General features: G+C 52.1%; 2 protein-coding genes across 4 annotated transcripts; one reads left to right on the top strand and one right to left on the bottom strand.

The window, feature by feature from the left end:
• Positions 1–1190: 1190 nt before the first annotated feature.
• Positions 1191–8269, bottom strand: DRD4 (dopamine receptor D4). The gene is made up of 4 exons (XM_064660010.1): positions 7896–8269; positions 2781–2893; positions 1896–2443; positions 1191–1488 (listed from the first exon to the last, which is right to left on the bottom strand). Exons 1-4 carry the CDS (start codon positions 8121–8123, stop codon positions 1286–1288), a joined length of 1092 nt encoding a protein of 363 aa, XP_064516080.1. The 5' UTR covers positions 8124–8269; the 3' UTR covers positions 1191–1285.
• Positions 2889–19372, top strand: LOC135416709 (secretin-like). Of its 3 annotated transcripts, none has more exons than XM_064660034.1 (12): positions 2889–3127; positions 3522–3670; positions 7510–7658; positions 12776–12909; positions 13566–13717; positions 15882–15958; positions 16779–16837; positions 17027–17130; positions 17896–18009; positions 18125–18229; positions 18445–18546; positions 19086–19372. In XM_064660034.1, exons 6-12 carry the CDS (start codon positions 15913–15915, stop codon positions 19195–19197), a joined length of 642 nt encoding a protein of 213 aa, XP_064516104.1. In that variant the 5' UTR covers positions 2889–3127; positions 3522–3670; positions 7510–7658; positions 12776–12909; positions 13566–13717; positions 15882–15912; the 3' UTR covers positions 19198–19372. The 3 variants fall into 3 exon arrangements, with proteins under 3 accessions (XP_064516104.1, XP_064516103.1, XP_064516105.1); XM_064660033.1 differs by having other exon boundaries at positions 14502–15958; XM_064660035.1 differs by lacking the exon at positions 15882–15958.
• The last annotated feature ends 6 nt before the right edge of the window (positions 19373–19378 follow it).

The following is a 19378-nucleotide window of genomic DNA, read 5'->3' as shown; positions in this document are numbered from 1 at the left end:
CAAAGTGCCACCTCTGGAGTGCTAAAACTGCACTTGCAGCATCAAACGAGGCTTTTGGTTGCAAACTATTCTTGTTGCTTCACATCCCTGTCCAGCACGGCCGGTGTGAGCAGCAGAGCTCCTCCTGGGTTGAGGACAAGGCAGCTCCATGGACGGGTGAGCTGGGACACCAGGAATGGGCTTGGGAGGGGCATGAGGCAGCAACGGAGTCTCCACTGTCCTTATCCAGTGGCTGTCCTTATCCAACCCACTGTCCTTATCCGATAGCTTGTGGCCAGGTATGGTCAAACCTCGGTCACTGTTGGAATTTTGGCTTTACTGCACCTTGTAAGGGGAAAAAATTTGGAAGAAAGTGGGGCAACTTCTCTAAATTGTAGAACTGTAGGTGTGACTCAGCTGCCATTAAAGCTCTCAGGGAGCTTCCCACTGGGCCCTGGTACCTGGGGCAGCTGCACCCCAACCAGGCAGTGACAGAGCTCAGAAAGGCACAGGATAATCCCATGGGAATCGAGTCTGTCTGTTTGCTGAGGAGAAACTCATTGAGCAATTGCTTTTCTTAGTCAAAGGAACACTCAAGACCTCCCTGCAGTACTCTTCTGTTTTGTTTCCAAGCAAATTTCCCCCCTGGAAAGCAACAATCCTGTACAAAATCATGACTTGGAAGATTGTAATTTGTGCAATATTCCTTTTCTCCCCTCCGAGCCTCAGTGACAGGTGTTGCCTGGTCCCACTGGCTGTCGCCAGCCCAGATTCACCTAAAGGCATGAAAGATTTTTTTTCCCGTGGCTGGAAATGGTTCCTGGCAGGAATCCTATGGCTTGATAAGGAATTCTGGAGCACTAGCAACGGAGCCTTTGTAGGACCCTTGTTAAACATGAGTGAAATCAGGCTTTGGATTTAAAATTATCAAGAGCAAGGGGAAAGGAGGTTGCACAGGTAGATGTCACCTCACAGCCCTGTTAATGCCACCCCAGAAGCCAGAAGACTAGAAATTATTATTATTATCCCTGCTTACATCAAATGTGAAAAAAGAGCCTGGAAACCTGCAGTTTCCAGTGGGAAGAGGATCTGAGCTGCATTCAGTGGTACTCACCTGTGACACCTTACTACAGGGAGCTGGGGAGCAGCTTCCTTGGGCCGCCTTCCTTCTCCTCCTCCTCCTCCCCTCCTCCCCAACAAAGACAGCAGGCCAGGGACAGAAATAGATCTTTAATGAACTATACAAAAAATCACCTGGTGGTTCCTGCTCCCTGGAGGTTCCTCCTCCTCACCAGTCCCAGAGGGCTCAGCAGAAGAGGTGCAAGACTTTGCGGAAGAAGTTCCTGAACTCGGCGTTGAACACGGTGTAAATGATGGGGTTGAGAGCACTGTTGACATAGCCCAGCCAAGTGACAGTGCTGGTGACTTGAGTGGGGATGGCACAGGACTTGCAGAGAGCCCTGGTAATGTGCACCACAAAGAAAGGTGTCCAGCAGAAGAGGAAAGCACCTGCCAGGGCAGTAAAGAGAGAAGGTGATGGGAACATTCAAAAGGGTTTAGTTTAACAAGGCTCGGGGCAAACAAGACAGAGGCAGCTCAGAGTGCTCAGGGAACAGGCAGCAGCTGTGCTGACATGTGGAGCTGGGCCTGTGCCCAGACGAAAAATTGGGATGTCTTTCCTGTCACAAATATTGATGAAAAGTCTAAAGTTAATCTCACTTTGGCTTTGAATGTAAGATACTGGGAGTCACAGGTTTGCCTTGAAGGAAACTTGGTTATCGGCTACATGCATTCTCTCCCAGGGGTGGTAGTTGTTGGCACTGCTCTGGCACCCCGGATCCACACAGGTCCCTGCCCTGCGTGGGACAAGGTGGCACATTTCCCACCCTGCCCAGCCCTTCCCTGCGGATACTCACCGACGACGACCGGCAGCACCCGCATGGCCTTGCGCTCCCGGCCGTTGATCTTGGCCCGCTTCCGCCCGTGCCCCGGGTGTGGGTACCTGAGGTGTGGGTAGGACACAGTCTGAATCCCATTGCTCATCCCACAGTCCCCAGGGAGGCCGGTGAGGCTGTAGGGGCTGCACTCCGGCGGCCCCAGCCGGCTCTGCTCCCTCTCCAGGAAGGTCGGGGGGTGGTACAGCTTCCTGTTGGCCCCATAGATGCAGCCCCTCAGCTTGGCCTTCCTGGCCTCTTCCCAGCGCTTGAGTCCTTGGAACATGCCGCAGTACAGCACCAGCATGACAGGGCACGGGATGAAGAAGGAGCAGATGGAGGAGTACACGATGTAGTTGTCATCTTCCAGCTGGCACAGGCTGGGGTCCCGGTTTGGGACGTTGTTGAGGCCAAATATGACAGGAGATGCTACAGCAAAGGCGAATATCCAGGTGGTGGATATCAGGATCAGCTGCCGCAGGTCGATCTGCCGCCGGTTGTAGTTGAGCGGGACTTGAACGGCGATGAACCTGCCAAGACAGCCCCGGATGAGCCAGGCCTGGCCTGGGGACGTCACTGCCCGTGAGGGGACCGAGAGGCCCCAGAGCTCCCTGTCCTTCCCCCCCAGGCATTTACATAGCCAAGGCATGGGCTACAACCAGAGCACCCGAGGGGCAGCTCTGCTTCCTCACACAGCGGTGCTTTCAGCGTGGCCACCCCTGATGGGACACAAAGCTTGGGATGGAGGATGGTAGGGCAGAGCATCCCCACTTAGGGGAGGGCAGGATCCTCCCACTGTGGGAGCCTGGCAAGGGTGTATGGAAGCAGCGTGATGCCCTGACACAGCCAGAGCAGGGAGGCACTCACCGGTCCACGCTGATCGCACACAGGTTGAAGATGGACGCCGTGCACAGCATCACGTCCATGGTCATCAGGGCATCACACAGCACCGTGCTCAGGGACCACACACCTCCCTGGAACTGGAAAGATCCCGGGGTCAGCAGATGCCTTTAAAGTGACAGGGAACACCTCCGTGCCTGGGCACCTCAGCCGCTCCCAGTTCCTCCAGACAAGCAGCCCAAGGCCGAGCGCTCCTCCCGTGGCACGATGCTCCCGGCACGGCAGTGGCACACAGGAGTCAGCCCCGCGCAGGAGCTCACAGCCTGCCCAGGGCTGGCGGGAGAATTGAGCCCACAGAGCATCAGCATGGCCAGGTGAGTTGTGCTGGGCAGAGAGATGGACACAGAATGGCCCCCACCCTCCTCACACCCCCAGAGCCTCCCCAGCACCACAGTTGCTGCACAGCACCACTGGCTCGGTCCCTGAGGCAGCAAGTGGCAGAACACAAAGTTCCTCTTCCACTTTCAGGTCCCTACTGCTCCAATGTCCTGTTTGCAGACAATGTGAATGGTTTCCCTTTGTTAACACAACTGTTCTGTCCTGGCAGGCAAAGCACAACTCCAGCCCATGGAGACCAGGGTTGGGCAGGGAGATAGAACCTCTGGCTCTCCCTGCACAGTCCCAGTGCCAGGGCAGAGCAGCAGTGACCAGTGTTGTCACTGCTCCAGACGACTGGAAGTGTTGACTGCTGTGCTTTGTGATTTTCAGCTCGGTCATCTTGGCCAGGGGCACAGCTCTGCACAGCCCCTGGCAGAGGACAGGCAGCAGGACAGGCAGCAGGACAGCAGTGGCTGATGCTGGTACAGCCAGAGACTACTTGCAGCAGTTTGTTCCAAGTGAGCGCTCATCTCACCCAGGTACAAACTCAGCCTGTTGGTTTAGCATTAAAGCACTTTTTAGGCTGATACAGAAATACACCCCCTCAATCCCATTCCTGTGCCATTATTCCAGTGAGCTCCTTCCGCACAGGCAGAGTCCTGTCTGTGTGCTCACACCTGCACAGGTAACCAGGAGGCTCCATGGGCTGTTCCCATTAGAGCAGCAGGGAATTTTCCTCCTGGTTTGTGCCTGTCAGGAAAACTTCACCATCCTTTGGGTCCCTCTGCAGGGAGAGGTTCACTTAAGAACCAAACACACTGTACAAATAAGTGTGATTTTAGCTTGGAAACAAAGTGTTCAGTAGCAATGGCCCCTTGTCATGCAAACTATCAAACACTCTCTATATGCTCTTATTAGAACATAAATGATAAATATCACTATAGTATATATTGCTACATGTAATATATTTAATTTACTATATATGTTTACCTATAAGTAATGTACATCATCTAAGGTGAATATTTACTATAAATTTTTATCTATAGGAAATGCACTACATAACAATAATTTTTATATCTGTACACATAAATCCCAGGGACTTATTCCTCTGTAGCAGCAGTCAGGCAGTGCTCATGGAGTGTAGTGTTGCTGCCCTCGTGCAGGGTTCAGGAAGCAGGTATGGATTTGCTCTTGTGCAGGTGCTAAACAGCAGGTTCTGGTTTCATTCATCCCAGCACAGAGCAGAGCCATGTGGGGAACATGCTCCACGGAACAATGGGAAGGTGCCAAAACCCCTGCCCCTGCCAGGAGGTATTAATCCTCCGTGGGGATTAATACCAGGCAGTGGTGATGTCAGGCCCAGGATTATGATTAGAGGAGCTGTAAAGCCAGAGGAGACTCTGAAGTAACTGTCTGGCTATTTTTGTACAGCATCTCCTTGAGATACCTCCAGGGGAGGGCTGGAGTGAGACCTGAATGCTTCATTCAACCTCTTCTCCAGCACAGAGCAGCCACTCCAAACTGAATTTGAAACCTGAATCATCAAAACCCAAATTTTTGCCGAGCTTACTGGGATCCTGACAAGTTCAGTTCAGCTTATGAGAGAGAAAATTTGATTTTGAGCTACAGTTTTCCAAACCTGTTTTTGATTTGGGGGAACTAATTGATTCTGAAAAGGACAAGAGCTCTCAGGCTGCAGCACCTTCAGAGGATGTGACATTCAAGTTGGGTACCTGGAAAATGCTACAAACCCTTCCCTTTCTCCACCAATCCCCAAGACTCTGGCTTTGGGGAAGGTGCTGGGAGAGAACTTTCCATTACATGGTGTTTGCCACCTGCCCACCTTACAAAACGTGCCAAGGACCCCTCAGAAGGGAGAGTGACTTTGGATTAGAGGCTTTGCTGGGCCATGTGATTAAGGGGTACATAATGGCAGGAGACTGCAGCAGATTAGCCCATCCAGGTACACAGTGTAAAGCTTTAGGGATCACACACAGCACAAACTGCCTTTAGGAAGCACTCCAGAGCAGCTCCACCTTCAGTGGCTCTTGGGGTTCTCCCCTTTTCTGGAATACAAAGAAGTTATGGAGAAGATTTTATAGGATGGTGGATGGCAGGAGGCAGACTTGGCTTCTGAAACACCCTTGCAGCTGCCTTCCTAGTCGGCCCATTTTGGTATCCATATTCCTAAGCTCAGCTGATTGGTAAGGAAAAATCTGCCTTCTGAACTGACCTGATGCCAGAAGAGCTCTTACACCTCCAGTGCTCCTGAGGCCATGAGCCAGGACAGGGCCAAAGGTTCTGGTTGTATTTCCTGTGATACCAACTCTTGTCTCAGTCCTGCCACACGCAGGGAACAGCAGGAGCCCGAAAGGGAATTAGGAGATGTCCAGCTGGACTTTGAACAAGCCTCTGTCTCAGCTCAGCCATGGCTTGAGGGCATGGCATGGACTGAGGATGCTGTGGTACCAACTGGAAGAGGAATAATCCTTGCCAGTGGGCACAGTCCAGCATCAGAGCCAAAGAATTGTCCCCGTGCCCCCAAATGCTGACACGGGGCCTTTTGTCATAAGCTGTGACAGCTGCAGCATTCCCCAGAAGACACGACCCAGCCTGCAAGGGGAGAGGGAGGGGAGGGAATAGGACACAGGACAAAGGTGCCTCATGTCTGCTCTAATGTCCTTTCTTGACCTAAATCATTGAGGTCAAGGTTTTTCAGACATGAGGAGCAAGTCTGATCATCCACCTGAGACATTACGAGGGCCTGAAATTCCAGGACACCTCTCCAAGTTATTGGTGCCTGAAAATAAACCCCTGAGCGCTGATTTATAACTGCTGGCCTGTCTCACCTCCCCAGTATTTTGTGTGGCTCAGACATCAGCCAGGTACAGAAGAACATCTATTTCCATTAAAGCTCTAAGATTCCAGGAAAGGCTAATCCTGAATCCTGCTGCAAACAGGCTGACATGCATTCACAGAGAGCCACGGGAAATTTGGAGAGGATAAATTTGGAGGTGTCTCATCAGAACACCTGCATCATTAGGCACACATAAGAAAGTGCAAGAAAAGAGATCTTTTGATGCCATACCACTGGAAGTTTTAGGCAGAGCAGCATCACCCTCACCAGGAAAACGGCTCGTGTCATTTGTCCTGGCTGCTCCACCGCTGTGCCCGCTGGGAAACACTCATCTTCCCTGACCTGGAGAAGGAGCCAGGTGAACATGCAAATCTGCTAAAACTGTTTCCTCTTTTCCGTAATCACTTACACGGATCTTAGTGGCAAAGATGTTTACATAACCAGCACCCTCAGCTCCTGCCAGAGGCTTCCTGGCTCAGGCCTGGCTCAGCTCTGGCACTCAGGGATTAGGAGAGAGCTGCTCAGAGGAGCACAGCAGGCTCAGGGACAGGCACAGGGACAGGCACAGGGACAGGTACAGGTGTGCTTCATGGCACAGTCCAGCTGGGGAAGTGGTCCTGGTACTGGCCCTAATTGCTGGGATGCCCCCACTTACTGAGGACGGTATAAACTGCTGCTGTGGCTCCTGCCAGTGTCTCAGAGTCTTTGGGACTCCAGCCACTGTCACAGTCCTTGGGCAGAGAGAGGAAGCAGTTACACACCAGGCCAAGCCTTTGGGGCTATGCATCTCCTTCCCAAAGGAGAAGGTGATATCACCTGGTGATATCCTGGGTACCTCCACAGCACCTGTAGCTCTGCTTCCTCAGGTAACCCCTGTTTCAGTGCTATCAACTCTCCAGGCACACTCTGGTATCTTCTTCTGGCCTCCCTTCACATATAGGTGGAACTTGGTTCCTCAGGAATTACTGTGGATGCCTGGGAGTGCCCCAGGCCTGCTCAGCTACAAAAGTATCTGAGAAGAATGCTGAAGAATGTGCCTTTCTGACCAGAAAAACAGAGCTAACAAGGGAAAAGCAAATCCACCAAAACCAATGGCACAGTGAAAAAAGAGGGCATCTAATGCTTCTCTTCTTCACTGGTTCTTCTCATGGTCCCCTGATGAACCTGTCACTCCATAATACCTGTTCCAGAGAGGTCACAATGTCCTGCAAAATCCTAGGACCAGGCAGAGACCATCCTAAGCCCTAATCCACAGCCTGCCTTGCCTAAGGATGCTCAGCATGGCATGGGAGAGAGGGGAGATGTTCTCCCACGACTGGGAAAAAGGTCCACACCACCAGCTACCACAAGGGTGGGTGGTATTTTGCCCTGTGGATGCTTTCATCCACTTTAGCAGGGAAGAGCCCCCAGCTGGTACTAACGGGCAGGTTCCAGGAAGCCCCCTCACCCACCCAACAAAATCCCCCACAAGCACAAGGCTTTACCCATCCCTGGCAGTAATCATTTATCTCCCTGTTACAGAGAGAACCACTCAGCCTCAGGAGCTGCTGGCCTGGCCCGGGGCAGACGCCCCGAGGCACCTCCACTCGGGGCATCTCCCCTCCGTGTGTTTGCGGCTCGGACGGCGGGGCAGCCCCGGGACCCGCCCGCGGCCCCGGTGGCACTCGCAGGTAAGAGCCGCGGTGCTCCGAACGCCACACGAGCACCGCGGGGCGCAGGGGCTGTCCCGAGGGCGCTGGCACTCCCGGACCGGCGGGATGGAGGTGGGGGAACAAGCCCGGAAAGCGGCTCTGCCCCTCGGTGCTTGGGCTCTCGCCCATCCCACCGCGCAGCCCCGCAACCTTCAGGCTCCGCGGGCGCACAAGCCACAGCCCCCCGTCCCCCCGGAGACCCCCGAGCGACCTCACCTCGGAGTAGACGTAGAGGGGCAGGACGAGGAGGGCGAGCAGCAGGTCGGCCACGGCGAGGCTGACGATGAAGTAGTTGGTGGTGGTCTTGAGCGCCCGCTCGGTGCACACGCTCAGACAGACCAGCCCGTTGCCGCCGACGATGAGGAGGATGAGGAGGATGCCGAGCACCAGCGCGGCGATGCTGTGGCCGGCGGCGGGCGGGGGTCCGGCCGTGCCGTTGCCCATGGCCCCGCGGCGCTGCCCCCGCAGCCCGGGGAGCCGGGCCGGGAGTGCCCGCCGAGCCGCGGGAGGAGCCTCCGCCGCCGCCCCGCCCGGCCCGGCCCGGCCCCGCGGGGACAACTGGGTCACCAAGCGGCTTAGGGGGCGCCGGGGGAGGGGGGCAGGCTCCTGGTGTCCCGGCTCCCCGTGTCCCGGTGTCCCGTCCCCCGCCGCGCCCCCGGGAGCTCTCACCGCGGTCTCGCAGGGTGGTGTTCTCTGAAGCACTGTGAGAGGAAAGACTTGGAATTATTATAGGTTGGGCAGATAACTGGGAAATTGTATGCCAAGGTATGTGCAGAACCTGGTGATGTTTAAGTGTTTATAATTAACCTGAGTGAGGGTCCAGAGAGTCCATAGCTAAATTACTGCCAAGACAGGATCCTGTGAGCATCTTGGAGCACAGATTAAGGATTCAAAGTGGTCTTGATAAGCTGGAGAAACTGGCAAATGCAGGATGCAACTCCAAAGGAATTTTGTGCCTTACCTGTGCTTGGGCAGTAATAATCAACTGCAGAAATGCAGGATTGAGGAAGAAAGCAGACAGGCAGCAAGTGTGGGAGCAAAGGGAGGGTGGCAGCTGAACAGAAGGGCTGGGGTGTCTTATTGCTGGAAATGAAAGAAAAATGCTGTTTGAGGGGTACCTGTGCACCTGCAGGATCAGGCAGGAAAGACAGGGGAGCTGTGACCCCTCATTTCTAGCCCAGATTGCTTGGGAGATGTGGGACCTGATCCAGACTCTGTAGGCATCTGTCCAGCTGTGCCACCAAGCCTCAGCCCAGATGTTAATGCCAGGAAAGCATTCAGATCAGCCTGGGCTTTGTGGAAGGCACTGGGAAGAGAAGGCATAGCAAGAAAGGGACATTTACACTACATGGAGGCAGGAAATTGTATTATTGGAAGCTTTTTATAAGACAAGGAGCTTCTAAGATGTATTTATAGGCTGCAGCTCTTGGAATTTCATCCAAACTATTGAGACCTGTGGAACAAATCCTATCTCCAGCCACCACCTTGTTCCCCCCAGTTCCCTACTCTTTTTTGGAAAAGGCCATGGTTACCCTCAGCAGGTGCAGCATGGAAAGGCCAGAGCCCAGGTTTCAGCCATGGGACACCGATCCAGGTCCTTCCCTTGGAGTGGATCAACAGCAGCAGCTCCACACAGTCTGTTCTGCCCAACAGCCACAGCTCCACAATTCCATACAGGAGGAGGAGAAAATCCCCTTGGTTTAAGCACTTTGCTGACAGTCTGGCTTGCCAAGTTCTGTCTCCAGAGGTGTGGCTTCCAGCCCTGTTCTAAAGCCACAAGAATGCCATTCCTTTAGTAGCTACAGAGCTGTATCACCCCTCTCTCCCATCCCAGTGTAGGTTTGCCATCCTCACACTGACCCAGATACCCATGGATTTGTCTGTTCATCTCCCTCTTCCAGTGTGCAGAGAGAGGAGAGACACTTCCACCTGCTCTGAGTGGGCCCCAAACTCCTCCCAGCACTGGAGTGGGTACTCACGTGCCTGTCTCTGCATTCCTTCGGGAATGGTTTCTCTTGGACTCAGGTGGGCACAAGTGTGGCTGCACATCCATCATGTCAGGAGCTCGTTTGTGGGACCTCATTTGCTGGGAAGTTCGGACAAGGCAGATGGTTTCCATCACCTGGTCACAGCTTTTCCCATCCGTGGTTGGTCCCTAAAACTTGACTTCTGGCACAGCCTCCCCTCAGCAAGGAGTTGGGACAGCAGGATCACTTTTGTTAGAGCCCTTTTTACTCTGAGAAATCAACTCAAATTAGTCCAAGGAGGCCCTGAAGTGCATTAATGAAACTGTGTGGACAGAATACTGTTAATTTATTCATGTTTAAACTACCTGAGCAGCCAAGAGAGCAGGATCGAAGTGTGACTGCTGCCCTGCCTTCCCACAGGGATTAATGCCATTTATCTAATCCCCTTCAACAGTTAATTTACTTTCATTGTCTCGATTTTTCCTGTGGGTTAGTGCTGAATGACTCTTGATTCTCAGTATGGAAGCCCATATTCCAGACTAACAGGGCCTTAATCCTAGACTAGTTTAATCCTGGTGTGGATTAAACTAATGTGAAATAAGGCTTTTGACTTCCAAAAACAAGCAGCCATGCAAAGCACTAATTAGGACAGTGCTTCCATGGCAAACAGGCTGCAGACATTAGACACAATTCCTTTCTTGGATCAGAGCTGCCCTCCTTGCAGAGGAGAAGGAAGGTCTCTCCCACATCCCCATACTGGAAGAGGTTGTCACTGCAAGGAAAAGCAGGAGGCAGAGGACAGAGTCACCCTCGTGGGTCACCCTCGTGGAAAGCAGGAGGAATTGTGTCAAAGTGAGGACTGGGAATGCTTAGAGCACCTTTGGAGAGGCTCTGGTGTGGTTGGTGCTTTGTGACAACCCTTCTTTGCTCAGCTGCACATCCTGCGGTGTCCTGGTTCCCCACCCCGCCGTGAGGGAGCTGCTCCGGGCAGGAGGTGGAGGGGCTGGGGAAGCCACCACGGCTGCTCCTTGTGTCAGGAAAATGGCGGCGCCAGGAAAACACCCCGAGCAACAAAGGAGTGAGACATCTGCCTGGTCTGGGGGGTTGGACTGTTTGTAAGAGAAGCTCAGGGGGATGAGCAGCGTGGTTTGTGGCTGTGGTGGAGCTGGTCCCCTGCCAGGGAGCCCAGAGGGGTCCCCCAGACACTCCCCCAGGATGAATTAATTGAGGATTTGATTCCCAGCCAGTTCAAAGGATCAGGAGAGTGGCAAAGTGAGGCATCTGTCAGAGTCTCCAAAAAGAGATGGAACTTTTATCAACATATTTTCTCACATCTGAGACACTGAATGTTTAAATGGAAAAGTGGAACAATGTGGCTGCCAAAGTTTCAGCACAGATGTGCCAAACTCGGCTGATGAATAGTGCCCTGATAGCCGGGAGCAGCATTCCCGGCTGTCTTCAGGTTCAGGACAAAGGGAGGAAAACAAAGAGCTCTTAAAGCCAATCGTGTTCCTTTGATTTGCCATATTGACAAGGGCAATTCTCTGTGAGAGTCTCGTCGGCAGCAAAGCCGCCCAGCTTTCCAATCTCCTGTAATGCATTTCCCAGAAAAGAGGCAGGGGCAGCATCCTGCCTCAGGTGAGGCTTTGCAGGAGAGGGAGGAAGATGGCACAGCTCTCTGGGCTCTCCGGGCTACCCAGGCTCTGCCAGTCCCCCTGCGAGAAGCTGCAGGGATTTATGTACACACTGAGTGGGTCTTTTGACATTTACCTTTCTGATAAGTTATGATAAATCCCTGTAAGATGTAAAAACTAATGCTAGTGGTTAGCTAGGGGGATGAAACTATGGAGAAAATGCCTGGATTTTCCATCTTTGCTTGGAGCCAAAACTAGGTGTTTTTGTGGATGCCACGTTTCAGCTTAACCCCATCACTGATCTCACACAAGAGTAACCTGGTGATATACAAGGGATACGAGGGTTTGTGGTACAAGGCAGATCAAATAGCATAGTTCAAAAGCCCCTACTGGTTTTAAAACATCAGTGAGTTTATTTAAGTCACTTGTCAGGGAAAACCTCCTGGGCATGGGGAGAAGTGGAAGGCAACACAGGCAGGGGAAGGCAACACAGGCAGGGAAGGGCATGCCTGGGAGCAGCAAGCACCTGTAAATGCAGCTCCCTCCACCCTCCCCTTGACAAAGCCTGTTCCTGTTCCCCTGGAAGGGGTGCCCTTTCAGAAAAAGCCCCTTCCTGCTCCCCTGGAGGTCCTTGCAGGTCCCTGGCAAAGGCCAGGGGGGGATGCAGTGGAAGCAGCCGCAGCAGCTGTGCCAGGAGCTGCTGTGCTCAGTGCTGGCACGGCACACCTGGCACAGCTGGGTGCCGTTCTTCTCATTCCAGTGAATTCCCTGAAGTGCTTCCCCTCTTCCCCAGACACAGCAAACAGCTGGAGGCCTGGATTGTGCTGCTGATGCCACTTGGAGCCGCGACAGGGCCAGAACACGCAGGGGAGTTCTGTGTGCAGGGACAGGGCAGCTGCCAGCTGGGCCGGGAGCAGTGCTGGGCCAGGAGGGCAAGGATGGCCAGAGCAGCCCTGGGAGGAAGCCACCCAGTCCTGTCCCACCGTGTCCCTGCAGTGGGATGGGTTGTTCCACCTGTGCAGCCACCCTGGGGACACTGCCTGGGGGCAGGCAGGGTGCTCCCACTTGAGCAGCACTCAGGGAGGTTGGGAGGGAGTTCCAAAGGGTGTAAAGGTCAGCAAGTGCTCGATGGGGGCAGCACCTTGTCTTTAAAAGGCTCTTTGGTCTTCTGTCCTTGGCCTGGGATGATGGTGCCAGCCATGGAGGTAACCAGTGTCCAGCACCTTCCCTCCTGGTTTCAGAGCAAGTGGGCACACTCCAGGTGTGTCCCACGACCATACAGGACTGTGATTTTCCTCTTCCTTCTCCCAAGCCCACCTACAGCTGCCCTGCTCACCCCTTGCTGCCATCCCGCTCTTCCCCCTTGCAGCCAAAATCACAAAATCAGGTGGTAAAGATTAAAACCACTCCTGAAAGCATCCTGTGCAAGAAAGGAGCATTTAGAAGGCTAAATCCTCCAATCCCCTTATTCCAATTAGGGTCCTTTCTCTTACAGAGCTGGGAGTGATGCAAGGAAATTACTCCAAGCTGCTCCCCCGCTGGCAGCAGCGTCACCGTCAGCTCAGGGCCTGGGCAGGGCTTACCTGCAGACACACAGAGACAACCCCATGCCCACATGGCCTCACACAGGTATGGCAGGGAGGGGAAAAGGGAATGGGGGAGGTAGAAGTTCCTGAACAGCCCCTAAGCTGATTAAAGGGTATTTTACGTAGGCAGGGTTTAGCCGTGCAGCTCCTCATACCATCTGACCTCAATAAACTTCCCCTGCCATGGGCTGGGGCTGCCACTGGATGGGGCACAGCCTGTGCTGGGCTCCTCAAAGGCTGTCTGCCCCTGGACAGCTTCCTCAGGACTGGGGACACCACTGCTGGATGTGTGGGGGATGAGATGGTCCCTCCCCAGCCTCCTCAGCCTGGCTTGGCCCTTGTGCTCTTTGCCATTCCAAAGCCACAGACCTCAGGGAGCCGTGCAGAGGCTGTGGGAGCATTTGGGGATGTGGTGTCTCCATGAAGAAGAGCAGCTCCAGCAGATCCTGGAGCCTGGACTGTGGATAGGCTGGCAAGGATTGGACAAACCTTGTAAGGGCTGCCCAGGATAAACAGCAACCCCAAAGGCTGGGTGGGCTTTCCTGCTCCAAGGCAGGAGCAACAGTGTCCACGAGACAATAGCAACATTTATCCAGCCTGTTCTTATGAGTGCAGCCACAGTGCTCCTCCAGTCAAAGGTCTTTTTTGATCTCCTGTACCGATTTTTAAGGAATGTGAATGGGAATTTCTTCCTTTCAGAATTTTGACTTACCCTGCAGAGCTCCGAGTGCTGATTTTGGAGAGTCTGTCTGCATCCTCCCTGTGGTGTGGGTCAGGATATGCAACTTTGTGATGAAACCCTCTCTTTTCCAAAGTGCAGTTTTCTGTCTTTACCTCCACCACAGAAAAAGGTACTCTCTTAAATATTGCAAAATTTGGGACTAAAACATTTAATGTGGTCCTGAGATGCTGCGTTTCACGCTTTAGGTTTGGTGAGCCCTCCTGCTGTAAAGAGGAGGAAAAAGGCCTTCCTCAGTTCCACTCTCAGCTTGGATGCCTTTGGGACAGGTCACCTTGGGAGCAGGAACCAGAGCTTGGGTGTTGCAGGGGGGTGGCCCCTCTGTTTCATAATGTCTGCTCTCTGCTGCTCACGAGGGTGTCCCCAGCCATCAGCGTGGGGCTGGGAATAGCCCTGGCACCCGTGGCAGCTGGATTTACTTAATGCATGCCACCACAGGGCTCTGCACCCTGGGCATGTCAGTTGGTGTCACCTTAAGCACAGGTGACTGCACAGAGATCCTGGTGGCTTTACAGCTGGCAGTGTCCCCAGGGCAGCTCAGGGGTGGCCCCATGGCCATCACATGTCCTTTCTCCATCCTGTCCCGGAGTGTCTCTCCCTGCCCTCTCCAAGGAGTGTGGATGCACACTCAGCACTCCTCACTTTGCTCCAGCCCCTTAGAGCAGTGTTCTGTCCCATGGGCTGGTGGTGGCTGGGATCAGTGCAGCCCTGACTTCCTGAGGCTGCAGGTGGGACAGTGGTGCAGGAGCAGGGCCCAGGTGAGGCCAGCAATTCCCTGTATCATTCCTAGAGCCAGTGCTGAGGAGCTTTTCTCTGCAGTGATACTGCAGAGATGGTGGGTTACATTCCATCGGTACATGGGTGATTTAATCCTGCTTTGTTCCTGCTGGATGCAGGCGAGGGGAATCTCCACTCCCACTTGGAACGTTCTCACAAATGGAGAATGGGAGCAGCAAGGTGCAGATTCCCAAAGCTCCAATCAGTCAATATTGCTGAGCAGGATCCTTTATCACTCCTGTTTCCAGAATCTCCTGATGAGTGTTTGGTGCTAATTCTGGTTAAGGAAAATCAGATGTTGTTTCAGGACTGGGGATTTGGTTTGGGCTCTAGTTTATTCATGTATAAATTTCAGCTTGCAAATGCTTTTGAGTTCCCTTCATGGCCCTGAATTTCCTCATCGAGGTCTCAGAACCTGCTTTTGAGTTCGAGCCCGTGGTTGGCAGCTGCATTAATTGCAGCAGTGCTGGGCATGTCTGCACAGTTTTCTACCCCACCACTCTTTCACTCTGCCAGTGCTGCTGGAGACAAATCCCATTTTTTGTGCAAAGTAGGTAAATCAGGTTACTTAGAGCATGTTCTTCCAGTCCCCAGAAGCTTTTACTGTCCTATTATTCACCCTCTGCTGCCATCATGGGGCCACTTTGTCATTCCGACCTCTTCTCTATCCTCTCATCCAGACTCTCATGGCAAACTGAGGTTCCTCAGAGCTCGGGGGCATTTCAGACCCATTGAGGTTACTTGCAAAGGAAGGGAAATCACATTAGTAATTTTTAGTTCCCTACATGTTGTTCGGCCTTTATAAACCTTCTTTCTTCCTTGCCTTGCTCCTCCAGGGGTTTTCTCAGCTGTGGGTGTTTGGCAACACCAGGAGCCCAGGTTGAAGTGCCACCACCATTCCCATGTCACCTTTACCTGCAGCACTTGAGACGAACCAGCTCCAACCCCCAGCAATGGCAGGGAATATATTCAGGATGTTTTCCATGTATGCTGCTTTTTTAGGAGCTGTGACAGAGTCTGTTCTCAGCACACCTTTCCCAGGTGAAACCACAGCTCAAAAGGTGTTGTTCCCCTCATGCAAAAGTCAGCCCTGATCCTACTGAGCAGACAACAGTTGCCCTATAAAAGTGACATGTCATTCAGCCAAATCACTGGGGCACAAAGGGACTCACCAACAGATCCTGGCAATTGCAAACACAGCCCAAGCCAGCATTAAAAGAGAAGAACAGGAGATTAAGCTCCTATCAAGAGGTAATTAAAGCTGGGAGATAATGATGACAATCACAGTGAATCAATTGGTACAGGGATGTTTGCCCAACAAACGACTGTTGTTAGAGACAGAAGCAGGAATTATTATCCATCAGCAGAAATAGTCCATCCAATTGCTGTGAATGACCCCATCAGGTAATTAAAGGGGCATTCCAGCCCCACTGCATTGTTTGCTGTTAATCATGATTGCTCATATTCATAGCTTTACCCAAATAATTGCCCCTGATAAGGGCAGCACATTTATAGGGGACCACAAGAGGAATGGGCCAGTGGAGCATCAGCAGCGAGCCACGAGGGACCAGGGTTGGTGAGTCCTGCTGTGCTTCCCCCCTCTTTCAGCTTTGGGGGGTGGATTTCAGACCTCTGAGACAAAAGTTATGCCCAGAAAGAGAAAAGACAAGTTGATCCACTGGATTAGCAGCCAGAAAGTTTTTGGAGCGGAGGGAAAGTCTGGAGCCAGGGATGGGATTTAAAATGGGCTCTTAAGTATGGTTCTCCCAGGGAAATGCCATCCCAGGGATAGCACAAAGAAGGCCACAATGTCTAGGTGAGATCCTGGGGGTCAAGGCATCTGTGGACAGATGGAAGGACAGGCTCAGGATCCAGGTTCCCCTTCCCCAAGGGTGTTGAGCTCTGGGTTTGGTGGCTGTTCTCAGCTCCTCTGCAGGACTGTGGAGTCTGCCTAGTTTGGACTCCAATAAGAGACTGACCTTGGAAATGTCCTTGTTTTCCTATTCCATCTCCTCAAAGCTGAATCAGGCAGGAAAACACAACATTAAAGCTCTAAGGGTATGTGAGATGAAGCTTGTGGCTCCTTCATCCTCTCACCTGTTTGCTCTGCAGCCATCATTAAATATTTGTGCTGTGGTTTACACTGACTGAATTTCTGGATAAATCCCCCTTCTTGTCCTTCCTCCTCCTACCTCTTCTCATCTTGCAGCACCTCCAGAGCAGCAAACAGTGCCAGGAGGGTGGCTGAAAAGTGTTCAAGAATCTCTGACAGTCCTTTCACATTCTTTGTACTGTCTAGTTTCAGAATAAAGTAAAAACCAAGTGGGAGAACTTTGGGTATAGCAAGTGCTGCCTGAGAGACTGCAGGACAGTGAGGAAGGCTGGTTTCTTTGCAGGAGGAAGGCAGGTGTGTTATAAATTCCGGATACGGTTCCTGTGCGGTCCTTGGGGAAAGGTGAGCACCCTCTTACAGACACATATCCACCTCTGCAGGCACAGGGCAGAGCCTGGGAACAAAGGGGGGAAGCATGCAGTGGCTTGGGATAAACCAAATGTACTTTTCTTTTTATTTCAGTAAGAAAACAAACTAGGGGGGGTCTGCAGTGACTGAAGATGTTTGTTATTTCTTTTTCCTTCTTGAAAGATTTCAGGAGAGGACATGGTTTCCATGATGACAACTCTGTGGCAAGTCATTATTCCCATGATTGTCCTGTCCCACTTCTCAGCATCTCTGCCATCCCGGGAGAGGTGAGCGTTCCTTGGGACTCTGCCTCCTTTTTCCCCATGGTATTTGTTCAAAGAGCCTGCTGGTTGTAAACCCAGCCTTTTATCTGCCTTCCTGAACTTGCATCTGCTTGGCTGTGGATTTTGGCTTCCCTACATTGATTTAGTTAAATGAGTGCAAATGTTGTAAAGATTTTTTTTATTGCTTGAGAATGGGAATGTTGATTTGGCGTAATGAAAGAGAAAATTCATGACCCCAAACAGAACGAAGTAAGTTAAAAGGTCACTTTGGAGTCTGTTTTCCTGCTATGTAGTTACACAGCCTGATAGAGGTGGAAGTTTATTTTTAATAGCCTGGTCCCATGAAAACATAGCCAGAAATAGCCAACACTGTAAGTTCACCAAGTTCACCAAAGGAGTCACTGGCAAGGGCTGGTCTTTGTCACCACTGCTGTTATCTACCTGCTGCTCAGGTTTGTGTCTCTGGGTGTTTCTTTATTACTTCTCCAGCCTCTTGCCCTACTCTTTTGTGCTGAGCCAGCACTAACCTCACATTCTCACATCCTTGTGGCAAGGTGATTACATCACTAAAAGCAAGTGCAGGTCGATTTTCTGTGTGATGGTTAACGAAGATATTTTTTAGACTCCCGTAAGGTTTTCCCTTTTTTTGGTGAAACTTTGCCAAAATTGCACAAATTCTTGCCTGTGTGTGTTTGGGACCCTCTTTCCTTGAGGGAGCAGCGTTTAATGCCCATTCCTGTCTGGTTTTAAGCCTCTCCTCCCTCTCAGTCCCCCCAGGATGGAGCGACATGCTGACGGGCTCTTCCACAGCGAGCTCAGCAAGATGAACGGCAACGCCTACGTGAGGCAGCTGGTCAAACACCTGGTGGGCCTCAAGGAGAGGTGAGCACCAGCCAAACCCACCCTGTGGGGCGAGGGAGTCTCCAGAGGGAGAGGGATCCCAGCACCGAGGGCTGCCAGGGGCTGAGCAGCTGCTGTCCATGTTCCCCTGGCCCAGGTCCCAGCGGCACTCGGATGGGCTGTTCACCAGCGAGTACAGCAAGATGAGAGGGAACGCCCAGGTGCAGAAATTCATCCAAAACCTCATGGGCCGCAAGCGCAGGTGAGGGGAAACCTCTGCGAGCCCCCGTGCCCCCCGTGGCTCTCACTGCCATGCTGGGCCCCCTTGAACCACGTTGGTGACACGACAGCAGCAGACATGGGGCACATGCTGCTCTACAGCTGTGCTGCTTACACTGTTGTGGTTTGGGGGTTTTAATTATTGTTTATTTTCTTTAATTATTCTTAATTGTTATTTTAATTATTATTAATTTCCAGCTCTCCTGGCCCGGTCGACACAGATGTGCAGGAGAGAGAGGGAGAGAACAACCCTGCAGAACTTTGCTTTCTCTGGTTGTACCAGAGCTTTCTGAACACCAGGTAGGTGGGACAGATTTGTTCCCTCTGTGGCCCTGAGCCCCACAGTACTGAAGCCAAAAGTTTTTATAAAGCTAAATGCTTTTATAAATGGCCCTAGAAAAGCCAGTTATTAAAAATGATAAGACCCACAGAAATGAAATAATATCTTTTTCTAATCATAGAGTTGTTATCCTGGACTGCAGTAATTATTCATCCCATTAGGAAACTCAACCTAACAGTTAAAATGGAAAGAAAACCCTTGCTACCCTGTCAAACACACTCCTGAGGATCCTAGCACCTGGATATTGTCTTTTCCTCGTGACCAACCACTTTCACTTAGTCATCTCACTCTTAAATCCCTAAAATTAGGAGGAAAACACTGGCCCTTAGTACCTCTTGACCACAGTGGGGACGAAACCCTGCTGTGCCTTTGTGGGGTGCCCGGCTGCAGGCAGTCATGGTCCCTCTATCCTTGAATTTCACAAGGCAGCTTTGTCACACTTCCTGCAGTCCAGGCCCCCAGGAATAAGGAACTCTCCCTCCTTTTTCCCTCCCTGCAGCCTCTCAGACAGAGATGCCTGGGAAGCTGCTGCCATCAGCAGCCGGTACGTTTGCCCCATCTCTAAGCCTCTGGTTGCAGACATGAAGGAAGATACAGATGGTTCTGCCTGAAGGTGAAGGGAAAAAAACAGCCAAGGAGACAGCTTTGCATGTGTATGGCCTTGAAAATAAACAGGGAAGCTCTTGAATTTGCTTAGGAAAAACTCTTGAGATTGGCAAATAAATAAAAATAATCGTGGAAAGCAGCCAAAACCCGATGAAACCTCTTAGATTACCCAAAGTGAAATGTGTG

The sequence above is a fragment of the Pseudopipra pipra genome, chromosome 6 (assembly GCF_036250125.1).
Source record: "Pseudopipra pipra isolate bDixPip1 chromosome 6, bDixPip1.hap1, whole genome shotgun sequence".
Classification (NCBI taxonomy): domain Eukaryota; kingdom Metazoa; phylum Chordata; class Aves; order Passeriformes; family Pipridae; genus Pseudopipra; species Pseudopipra pipra.
Note: the sequence above shows the minus strand (reverse complement) of the source record. Positions and strands in the feature narration are given on the sequence as shown.